At 45.3% G+C, this 12,043-nt stretch overlaps 1 protein-coding gene across 1 annotated transcript; it reads right to left on the minus strand.

Moving 5' to 3' along the window:
• Nucleotides 1–257: 257 nt before the first annotated feature.
• Nucleotides 258–11,730, minus strand: LOC116496336 (T-box-containing protein TBX6L). The gene is made up of 9 exons (XM_032199351.1): nt 11,715–11,730; nt 7,183–7,327; nt 6,087–6,189; nt 5,469–5,633; nt 5,000–5,146; nt 4,410–4,480; nt 3,144–3,235; nt 1,636–1,828; nt 258–684 (listed from the first exon to the last, which is right to left on the minus strand). The coding sequence occupies exons 1-9, from the start codon at nt 11,728–11,730 to the stop codon at nt 258–260; spliced, it is 1,359 nt and encodes a 452-aa protein (XP_032055242.1).
• Nucleotides 11,731–12,043: the final 313 nt, after the last annotated feature.

Consider the following 12,043-nt stretch of genomic DNA (forward strand, 5'->3'; position numbering starts at 1 on the left):
CAAACAATGCAGAACACACTGATTCAGCCAGATGTGCACTGCCATAGCCAGGGCTGCCAGCACTTCTGCTGCTGCTTGTGAAATACCACGAGGGCTGTTGTGCAAGGAGACAAGGAATTGAAGGTGTCCCATGCTCCCGTCTGTGGCAATGCCTCCTTGTCTAGTGTAGACAAGGCTTCAAGGTTAACACCCCAGAGCAAATTTGTCCTCATTTACAATTTTCTTTTAGTCTTTTCATGGAGAAGGTTCTTCCCTGCTCACCAGCAGGCATAGGGGAACAGCGGGTACTGGCTCCACTCTGCCACGGTCCCGTGGGCATGTCCTGAAGCCCCCTGTGTGTTGTAATCTGTGGAGAAGGCCGAGTAGCTCATTGCCCTGTACTGGCTGTGGGAGGGCACCATCCACTGGCCAAGACCTTGCTCGGTGCCGTACGGACTGTACATGGGCGCTCGGGCTCCAGGTTTCCCCACCGAGTCCAGAGCCATGTTCACCACTCCCGTATAGTCCTGGGGAGGGGGCAGAGGCGGGGGGAGCGGAGGCAGGTTGGTGAAGCCCTCTGGGAGCTGTTTGGAGTCGTGCTCAGGCACTGTGGCAAGATCCAAGGGGTGGCACCTTGCTCGGAAGTCATTCAAGGCGGCGACGTCGCGGGCAGGAAGCTGCTGGCTGTCCCCAGCTTCATGGAACCTGAGCCCCGAGGGCAGAGAGAAGAGCAAGTCAAACCTACCGCAGCAGAAAACCACTGAAAACCCACAGAGATTCCCCAGGGAAAGTCAGGGCAAGCCCTTAGCATGCCCTCTTCTCCTCACTGTTTCAAACATCTGCTGTCCATTCAAAACAAGCATGTCTACAAGGACCATTTGTCTCTGTACAGGCTTCTTACTCCCTCCGTGTGCCTTGCTTCCAGAAGCCTTGACCCAGAGTGGGAATGTGCAATGTGTCAGCTATTTCACAATGATTTCCCACGTGAGAATACTTGCATGAAAGCAAAGTGAGCCATCCTGTTCTCCAATGCACTTACACACATTGCGTATCAGAAGGGGGCAGAGGAGCATCAGCTCAGTCACTCTCCACCTTCACGTGTTGGCTGATTGCACATTAACTCCCACGCAAATACAGCCTCACCTACTGCTTTGTCTTATTGTTAACGTGGATTTTAGCCCAAACCTAGCTGTCACCCACACAGAAGGGCTAAGTGCCAGAGAAGGTAAGCTCAGCCCGCCCTAGCTCTGGCTAAGTTCTAGCCTGGGCTTACTGTAACTCGTGTCTGAATTTGCAACGGCAAAGAGGGAAACATCACTGGAGTCCTGCCACTCCTCCAACACACTCCCACCAAAGGACAGGCAAGTTCTGTGGTACATGAAGTTGGCTGGGAAAGCATTTCAGGACAAGGAAATAGAGAGCACTACTAAGACATGAGTATGCCCAGAAGCAGTGGGCTAGAAGTAACACAAAGGCTTTATTACAGGGATAGCTCCATGCTGCTCGAGTACCTATCACCCAAGTATGGCATGCAAAAGAAAGATATCCTTCCTCACTCACTCTGGCTGTTTTTCTTATTAAACACAATGTAGAAGAGGAGGACTCCCATCAATTTAAGGGTGACTTTGGACACGAGCACCGAGAGATGGGACTTACCGGTATGTCTGGTAGGATGGGGTAGGCACTTGCTGCTCTCTGGCTGGACCCTCCCTCTGGTCGGCTGTCGCCGGCGATGCTGCAGTAAAGGCATGGCTGCCGTTCTGCTCGGAGATCCAGAAGGGGTAGCCACTGCTGACGGCAATGGGGTTACTCTCTTCCTTCACATCCACATTCTCATCTTTCTCGAAATCTGACTCACAGTGGGGAAAGAAAGAACAGGGAAAAATGAGAAAGGAGAAGAGAGAGCCAGGGCTCACAACGGTTTATTAGCAGCGGAATTAATTGCAGCGTGGTGGAAGGAAACACACTATTACCTCTTCTGCAGTCATACTGCCTTAAGGAACCAGCCCTTTGCTGCTTTTTTCTGTCCTTACACTGTGGCATTCAGTCCTTCCCTGTCCCCTCTCCCTAGCTGTGCCACTGCAAGTAGTGCCCTGAACTGGAACACCGAATGATCAAGCTTAAAAATAACCTAACAAAAAGAGTAAAGGTTACTTTAAAATGGTATCAGTTCCCCCATCTGCATCACAACCCAGCTGTACAAGCGCCAGTGCTGGCACAACTGCACACACAAGAACCAAGGCAGATGGGTAGAAGAAAGCCATGGGCGACACTGCAAGCTGGCATCACTGTTGAAAAGAAAATGTTTTGAAAGAGCAGCCTTTGATCACATGTGGTCACAAAGCATGGCTGGGAGGCTGGTGCATGGAGAGCTGATGAGCAGTCACTAATGACAAGTGACATGTGAGCAGGCTCCTGTGGACCATACACAGTCAGAAGACTTCCTAACCCCTTCCTCATCCTAACACAAACTGAATGTGTGTGGGGGGATATCAGGCAGAAATTAAGAGAGGGAAAGGTCTCACAAAGGATGATCAGTCATCATTTGTTGGCTCATTCTACTAAAAGACATCTCTCTGAGCTGCTTTCCTGGCTGCTGTCGTGGGTGCAAAGTGGGTGCCCTTCAAGGATTACAATTAAAAAGCATAAGCAAGCATCAGAAATTTTAAGCAGCTGAATTCGTGTCACTGTGCATGTTCTCTGGCTCCCCATCCCAGTCCCCTGCTCTGTTTGGCCAAACTTCTGTGCTGGGGCTTCCCTCCAGGGCTGCCACCTGTGGGCAGGGGCAAGTGGTGCACTCTCTGCATTCTGGAAGCATCATGTCAGAAAATGCAGTGTTGGAAGAGCGGGCTGTACTGCTTCCCTCTCACCTGCATAGAGCAAAATATTCTTCAAACAGGGATGCGCTGGTCCTGTCTCACACTTCTCCCTACTCATTCAAGCTGCCCCCTCGGTCATTCCTTATTCCTGGCCATCCTCCCTGAATTAGGGAATTAACACCACTTTCCAGCTTTGCAAAGCCGTACGCAACACCCTTTGGGTGCCCTGCCCAGGCCACTCTCCCCAGACAACAGACAGAGCAGAGCAATGTCACTGCCTGGTTTCCTTCCTGTGGCTTAGGCAGTGTTTGGGACTGACTCTGGGTTTGTTGTTATCAAGATTACCACGTTCCTCAGCACCGGACTCCTTTTCCTCAGGCAGCTTCCTCTTCTGGCCCTTGGCTGGACTGGGCTTCTGGGATTTGGCTCGTCCTTCCCTGGGAAAGAAACAGTGCATGGGAGTAGTTTGCAGTTAGCTTTCTACCTAGATAAATAACACAAGGGATGCTTGACAAAGGCCTGGAAGACAAAAAGATGGGATGAACCTCTCTGATGTCCTGCATGTTATCTTTCTGCTCACAAAGCAACTTGACAGATCCATGGGGAATGTTTGCCACAGTTGATTTACAGAGTTGTGTTGCCTGCCACAAGCATCAGCTTCCAGGGAGAGCTCTTGCCCCACAGGATACTGGGGATAAATCAGTAAAGGGGTTGCTGCTCCCTTCATGCTTGTACAAAAGGCAAAATCAGAGTGGAAACCTCAGCAGGTTTTTGCACTGAGTTAGTAACTGTACCCAGTGTTGGATACACATACTACTAGATATGCGTATAGTAGGGTGGGTGTTTTGCTTAAAAGCAGCCTTTTTCCTAAATGGAAAGCTTAGTCAGAAATGATCCTATTATGAGGAGAAAGAACATCTCTGACAGTTTTGAAGGTTAAGTAACTAGAGTCAGGTTGGGCCTTTTTTCTTCAGGATTTTTTTTTTTCAGGCATAAGATAAAACTAAATCTCAGATATTTTCGTACTATTTTCTGCTTGGGGAAAAACAAACAAACAAACAAACCATTTTTTCCCTCTCTATTACCAGTTTGTGGGTTGCATTCAAGATTACTTATTTGTTTAAACTCTCATCCACTGGCTGAGCTCAGACCAGAGAGACCTCACTTGTACTGGTGTTCGACTTTCCTCTTGCAGACAAAACTTGCTGCTCGAAGAGACACTTTTCCACCAAAGAGAAAAGGAGGTGTGAGAGCCTTCAAACGTCAGAAGCAAGCTGATCTCACAGGGACAGAACAATCTACTGTGGAGTCCTTTTACCTTTATCACCACTATTCCCATGTCAGATTCCAATCTAGATCCAAACTACAACACAATGTAAGGTATCAAATCTGTCACGTTTCACACATTTCTGTAGGAAATCCTCTGTTTCCTCCCATTCCCCAAGCCTCTTGGGCAGCTTCTGCGCAGCATCATTCCCAGATACGGATAAATGCAATGTCCAGAGCAAAAAGCTCTGCAGAACTAGCTGGTATACTTTGCTCTGTGGACTTGTGTAGAATTCACAAGTAAACTCTGGTTATACATAAACTGAGATGGAAAAAACAGCTTACCGCCGAGTGTTCTTCCCGTGCTCCCGGAAACCTTTAGCAAATGGATTGTTGTCAATCTTCAGCTTTGTGATCTTAAAATAAAGGACCAAGATTCAGTATTGTGGTAACTGGTTGGGCTCATTATTATTTCAAGACCTTCACCTCAGTATTTATCACAACAGGTTTTGGGGGAAGAAGGGCAGGGGCAGGTGTTTGGGGGATGCCCTTGCCACAGCATCTGAGCTCTCCCAGCAGTTCCCTCTATTAATTAGGAAGTAAGATCTAGAGAGAAGTGACTTTCACAGGTTCAGTGGGAATTTGAGTGATATTGATCTGACCAGACACATACACAGGGCCGGTACCTACATCTGGACCTCTCTCTCTACTTTTTACTGCATTTGGGATTCTGTTGTATTAATTGCCCTGTCAGTGATCAATTAGTGTGCAGGATTCATCTAATCCCTGAGTAGACGTTTTCTACAAGAACAATAACGTGCTGATTTCTTTCCCCTGTCCATCACAGGCACCCAGCTCTGAAGGAGACATCTCCCTCTACATGATTTCTAAGGACAGAATATTTAACAATGTGTCAAAGGACTTGCACACTGTACCTGCTCGTTCTGGTAGGCAGTAACAGAAGTGAAGACAGTCTCAGGGAAGCTGAAGACTTGGAAGATGCTCCAGCGGACACTGAAGAGGTCATCTGCCTGCACAATGTGGAAGCGAGGCTTGTAACGGTGCATGGAGTGGAGGATGATCTGGCACAGAAACAAAAGGAGAAGGTTTCCATGTGCAACCACTGCTAATGCACTGTGCAAAGTCTTCTGTGGAGACTCTCAGGACATCCCTTTCAAAACAGGGGTTCCTGCCTAGAACTGGTGTCTTCACCTAGACAGCAGAGACTAAAACCTTCCTTAGCAGGTAGTTAAGAGAGCAGAAAGGCCGGGCTGAGGAAGGAAGAGAGGGCCCTTGGATATCTTTTAATTTCCACAATCTAATTTCTCGCACATCTCATTTCACTTAATATCTATCTACAATTAATCCCAAGAGAGAACGGCACAAAGGCCAGCTGCAACCTACGTGCCCATGTTGATCCAGAGTGTTGTTGGTGAGCTTCAGTTTTTGGAAGGAGACAGGCTCTTTCATCCAGTGGCTGCCAGGAGCTGGGGAATCTGGGTGGACGTAGGTGCGACAAGGGAGCTGGGGCTCTGCTTTTCCAGCAACTTCCCACTGATCTTTATTCCACTGTGAAGGGAAAGATGGAAATCTAGAGCTTAAAAAACCTACTTTTGTTATAAGGACCCCCAGCAACTTTGCTTCACTGCATGATTTAGTGGATTCCTCTGAGGCATGCAGTCCTGACAAGTAGCAGATTTTCTCTCATGAGCCATGATCATGTTACCAAAACACCTCCAAGTTTAGGCCTCATTTTTCCTCCCTTTCTCCCAGTGGTTGTCAGAGAAGTCTGACATGAATCACGATCAAAATAGTACTGCTTACAATGAAGATTAGTTACCTCTCCAGCTGCTCCCCAAGCATAAGTGACAAATAACTGCAGAGAGGCGTAAAATCCACCAATTACTTCTGAACTTTGTCCAAGACAATTTATTTATCAGCCTGGACAGTGAAGCATAAAGATTAATCTGTTTCAAACAACAATGGAAGGAAAGCATAACGTCTATCATTTAAAGTACTTACCTTGTACCTGAAGTTGTCCACTGGCACAAAATCTACCAGCATGAGGTACTTGGCATATGGGATTAAGCCAGAGACTTTGATTTTGCATTGTGGAAACATGCGTCTGAAGGAGAAATTAAATATACAGTATAAGGATTTCTGTATAAAGTGGATACTGTTTCATGATCTACCCAAGCAGCAGGTCACGTTCACTCACTGCTGTGCAAAGTTCTGGTAGCAGTATTTCTACAGGCCAGCTACTGAACGTTTCTACTATCTTATTGATGTATTGATTGTCTAATCCTATGGGTTTAGGTGGAATAGGCACTAAGGGGACAGTAGTCTCTGATGGCCTGACATGGTTATTGCTTTTGTTCTTCTGACTCCTGTAATGCAACAGTGGAAAACTTAAAGAAAGCACTTGGAATTTGCATGTAGTTCCTAGCTTTATGCAGCTAGCACAGACCTGGAGCACAGATTAAAGGATTTTCTAGCGTGGGTTGTGCTCATCTGAGAACAGATCTAGCTTTCCGTTCCAGTATTCCCTACCACCACTTTTATCTTCTGACTTCGCAAAAAAGCTTCAACAGCTACGTCCCTACCCAAAGGGATTGCTTTAGCTCACAGCAGTTGACACAATACATTACAATTTCATATTCCTTCACTGCAAGCTCCCCAACACATGATTTAAATTTGAATTTTAGAGTAGCCTGCTTGCACTGATCATTACCATTCTATGCCACGTTCTCATCTGCACTTGCAGAATCAAACCCAGGTATTTACTGCTCAACTGCTCCTGCCCGCAACGGAGGCAAAATAAAATCAGGGCACTTTCCAGAGCAACCTCCCAGCGACAGGATGAACATCGGTGTTAAGTACTGAGATAAGAGCAGAGAAGATTTCACAACACATCAGCCCCACAGTGACCTTTTGCACTTCACAGTTTGGACCTCTAGGACATCCTGAAAACACAAGTCTTCTGCCAGAGGCAGGGAGATGCGCATAACTGGCTAACAGTTTAAGAGCTATCATGAAAAAAAAAAAAAAAAAAAAAGTGCTGGAGGTTTGCAAACAGATTGGAAGGGTGTGGTTTGGGCAGCTGTCCTGCTCCCCTCACCTGCCAGATTTGGTGATGATCATCTCAGTTCCTATCTGATGAAACTTCATCCAGAGCCCCATGTCCTCCAGGGTGACCACGATGGAGCTCTGTGGGTAGGGCTCCAGGCTGGGGGAAGGAAGTGCATCACACGGTGCTTTCACGTCTAGGAGGGAGAGAAAACAGTAACTTCAGACAGGCAGGAGGGGAGCCGGCACGAAGCAGCCTCTCCTGCGCAGAGGCAGGGCTCTGAGAAGCAGCACCCACGTCAGCCCTCCCAGTACCTGTGCTCACAGTTACCAAATTTCACGTGCTATTGTAACAGATGGGCTCTACATCTGGTCATTCACTCCTCCTACCTGCCCCCAGGACTTCTCAGCCCCACATCAGTGCACAGGGCACAGCCCTGGTTTAGCTCAGGTAGGTGAATGTTATGGATTTTACCCAGGAAAGGCCCAGGTGCTGCCAAGAGCTCAGTAGTCCGCACCACAATAAACCTCTTAAATAAAATCCATTATCTTCCTTTCAAGGCTTCTTTGTTACTTAGTAGACTCAGAAGGAATAAAGGCTTCTTTGACAGGTTTAGTTTTAGGGGATAAGTCCTTTTGTAAAGATCTGTGTGTTGAACAAATTGAACTTGATTTCCTTTATTCCACAGCTCTGACTGCTAGGTAACCACAATCTGCTTTTATTCCTGTTCTGGTATGATCAGGGTTACACAAAACACTTTACCAAGAGAATGAAAAAGGATTGGAAATATTTTAACTGTAGCAGTAGAAGAAAACAACAGATATTCGGTAGCAGAGGTGAAAAGTCACTCCAGAGGACTGCAGAGGGATAGACAGGAGACCAAGATGTAAATGGAGACAAGAAAGGAAGGAGACAGACCTGGACCAGGGAATATTCCAAAAAAAGGATGGCTGATCTGAACTGGGCTTGGAGATGGAGACCACTGAGATGCCTGTGACGGCAGCAGAAGGCAAAGGACTAATCATGCTCCTGGGGAAGGGAAAACTACCCCGGAGAAACTTCAGCGCCGACAGTCCCTACCTCCTCTGCAATGCCATTTGGATTAAAAACCTTCCATAGGAGCTCTTCACATAAAGCTAATGTAACACACACAAGATCGCTGCTGCTGCCGCCCTACTGAAGAGCTCAGGCAGAAAAGACTCTAGGTCCAAAAGTGTGGCCTGGTGTAGCTACTGGTGGATTGATTTCAAAGCCAGCAAGGCTTTGCTAACACTGCTCTGTGTATGAAGGACATATCAGTAACTCTGCTTGGCTGGGAGAGTGCTCACAGCGGCAGCACTGTCCTCAGTTTAACGAGGGCAGGCCACTTCTGCTGGGTGTTGTGTTACCAGCCATGGCTATTTGCTTAAAAGGGAGATTTTTCTGCCTCTTAGCCTAGATTGGATATTATTCATAGTACAATCAGAAATAAGGGTTTTTATCACCTTGTTACAGTTTTCCTGGGTAATATCTTTAAAAGAATAAACATGAAAATTAGGCAACTACTTCCAGAGAAAACGGCTTCTTTCACAAAGCGACATATTGCCACAAAAACAACTCAATGCAAGCCTCTTCCCACTATATTAGGAATTAAGGAACGTTTAAACATAATTCTGCCAGTTTGTAAAGGTCTTTAGACATTAAAAAAAACAAACAAACAAACAAAAAAAACCCCTTTACCCTTTTTTCTGCTTTGATCCAACATTAATGAACTGGCTAAGAAGTGACACCTAGTTTGCTCACTAAGATTAGCCTGTTAACATCTTCCTACTAAAGCTTCCCTCATATCCTCTTGCAGAGACATGAAAGCTGCCACGAGACGATGCATTGGGTAGCTCAGTGCAGCACATGTATCAAAAGGAGTTACAATAAAATTGGGCTGATTTCCCACAGGAGTCATCCAGTCACAAATACATGCAAACAGATTTTGATTAGCTCGACAGATGCTCCCTCCTTTCCCCAAATGAATTTTACAATTAACATTTTTGTAAGCAAATTCCAATGCCATTAAATGAGACTACAACAAGGGAGATCTCAGGAGTCCTTACTGAGAGACTTCCAACAAAGAAATCAAAAAGAATGAAAGTAAAAGGAGCTCAGTACTGAATTAAAAATCAAAGGCCGACGTTATCATCTGTTTTTACCAAAATGATCCCACCACAGACCTGTATGAGTGACAGGGAGAAAGAGCTGCGCATGCAATAAACATTGCAGCAAAGACTTTAAAATGTTGTTGATGTCATTCTTGTCACAGCTTTTGTGTGCCCAGTCAGAGGCTGAGAAACAGGATCTTTACAGTTTGCATGTGGATCTGGACCACCGTAATGACTGAGCCTTCTGGTAGACCCTCACTGCTGACAGCAAAGTCATGTGCAATCAACTTCGAGGGGATTCTGCAGTGATGGATCCATTTGCAGGATCTATTTCAGATGTGCTTTGCAGAGCCAGAGGCTGGCTTGCAAATTCACTCCTAGTTTGTGCCCATCCAACTAACGCCAAGGCTCACGCTCACGTCTTCCCCATAAAGATGCCTGCGTGTTGGAACTACACCACTAAGAGCTTTGTGGCAGGGCGGCCAAGCACTGAGCTGGATTTGTTAGGTCTGTACTTCTGATGTTTCCTCTTCTGCGTACCTTAGGTTTTAAGGATTATTTGAAAGCAACTTAAACATCTTCCAAGAATTTTAGTTCCAAGCTACTGTAAAACTATTCATTACTATTACCATATTATTACCGCACATGGCACATTTTGAAACATATGCCAAGATGAAGGCGTAGAGCTGCTATGATAAAGGCCAGCACTGAAAATCAAGAGATCTTCACTCTATTCCATGCTTGATTTTAAAGCCCTGATACAAACAAGACAGGTTTGTGCTTTGGTTTCTGTCTAAATTAGGCTGTACCTATCTTTTTCCTATCTTGGAGATGGAGAGAAAGGAAAATGAGAGTAAATTCAGTAATGCTTTGAGGGAAAGGAACAAAAATCTTTGCATAGAAGATGCTGGAGATTAATTCACTCACCGAAAGCAGTCCCTCAATTAATTGTCCACCACTGAGACAATTACATGATGTCAGAAAATCTGTTGCAGACTTCCCATAAAGTATAGTATAAGGTTTGCAATAGTGGGAAACTCCAACAAGGTAAAAGGTACATTTCTTATCTTCATCAAAACTGGTTATCATTACATTGTTTCTGTTTTATTCTCAGTGAAGTCTCATGCTAACAGCTATCTAGCGTCCACGGGGAAGAAACACACATCAGTACGAAAAGCTATCTGATAAATTATTTTTGCCAATAATCAATTAAACCCATGTTTTCTGACCTTATATATGCCAGTAGGAACACCTGGAAGAAACCTCACTTCCTGGAGCCAAAAAGCTTTTTTGGCGCTAACGAAAGGACTGTGTTTCTACAAGTGCAATGGCTTCACCTCTCAAATGCATGCAGTCATATTTCTGCTGTGTAGGGTCATACACCATAAACAACGCAATAAGAAAATCAGATGACTTCTGGAAGAGCTGGAATCCTTAACATAACAAAATACTTCAACGCGTGATTTTCATTTTTGCACTTTTGCTTAAGTTAAAGTTCTCTTGATGTGGCAGAAATCAGTATGAATCCAATCAGCACCCTACAGATGGCTTTATAAAAAAACCAAAACAATGGCAAAGTTGGAAGTCATCGTACGTGTATTTTACTTATGAAACAACTCATTACTGCAATAGAGAAAAGAAGGTGAGAATACCCTGCCACCTCTAACGGGTAGGTGAACTGCATACCTAAACTAGGCAAACATTTGTTTCCTTCCAGCACAGAGGAAAACATGGGACTAAATCTGGGTTTCGGTTATACTGACACACTCAGTGCCCCTGGACTGGTCCTTAGTTTCCCGATGCATTATCTGCCATTGTGCCCAACTGATCATGCCCCGCACAGAGGTTAATAAAGAGGTTAATAGCTTGCTGTGAGAAGGACTGATGAAGAAAACCATAAATAAAACCCTGTGGAAAAGAAAAAGAAAAAAAAAAAACACACCACTGTGTTTGGGCATAAAATGCTGGTAGAAGTTGCGGGGTATGTCTGCTTGGAGTTTATATTATCAAAGGGCAGAAAAAAGACAGGGGCAGGCAAAACAGACGGTTTGCATCTGAACTATTAGCAACATACGAAATATTTCCATACCTTCTATGGCCTTCAAACCCGAAGGAACTCATTGTGCTACTTTTCAGACAATATGCAAAAAACATCTTTATCCTTCAGTGAATGATCACATTGCACAAGGTGACCCAGATAAGGGAGTTTAGGGCACAAGAGTGAGTGAACCTCTGCAAAAGATCTTCCACAGCTCCCAAAGAACATTCAAAACCACAATTGTTCAACCATTCCTACAACAAAATTTAGAAATTATCTCTAGCCACACACATACTATAAATGCTGGTATCCCTTCAGGATGGCTTGTTCGCTTTCTAAAATTATTGTGCATTCTTGGCGTATCTCTAGGATCTTTCCACGCAGTAAGGAATAGGAAGGAGTCCTTTACCTACCTGATAAAACTTGCATTTTTCCATGTACTGTGGAGTCTAGGAAGTTGCTCAGCCACCAGAGTCTGTAAAAAGGGAGCCCAAATAGTCCAGTTCAAAAGCAGGTCTGATTTCCTGCAGCAAGCAAAAGCCGTTCCATCTGAGATCCAGTGTCAAGAGTGACTGAGATGAGGATGGGACTCCAAGCACAGCTAGCCAAGGTGAGTTCCTGTTTTATGGAGGCTAATGAGCAGGGAGGAGCTTCTCGCCAGGGCTGTCCCCTTGCAATCCTTTGATGTCCAAAGGGACAAAGAGAGGAAGGATCTGCAGCAATGGCTGGGGCTAAGGGAAGA

Source organism: Aythya fuligula, chromosome 17 (assembly GCF_009819795.1).
Source record: "Aythya fuligula isolate bAytFul2 chromosome 17, bAytFul2.pri, whole genome shotgun sequence".
In the NCBI taxonomy this organism is placed as follows: Eukaryota; Metazoa; Chordata; class Aves; order Anseriformes; family Anatidae; genus Aythya; species Aythya fuligula.

Excerpts from the sequence above, each read along its gene's own strand:
- LOC116496336 (XM_032199351.1), bottom strand. Across the intron at positions 5,634-6,086 it reads TGGACAACTTCAGGTACAAG|TGGAATAAAGATCAGTGGGA; the intron begins GTAAGTACTTTA and ends TTCCCTTCACAG. Across the intron at positions 3,236-4,409 it reads CACGGGAAGAACACTCGGCG|GGAAGGACGAGCCAAATCCC; the intron begins GTAAGCTGTTTT and ends TTTCTTTCCCAG.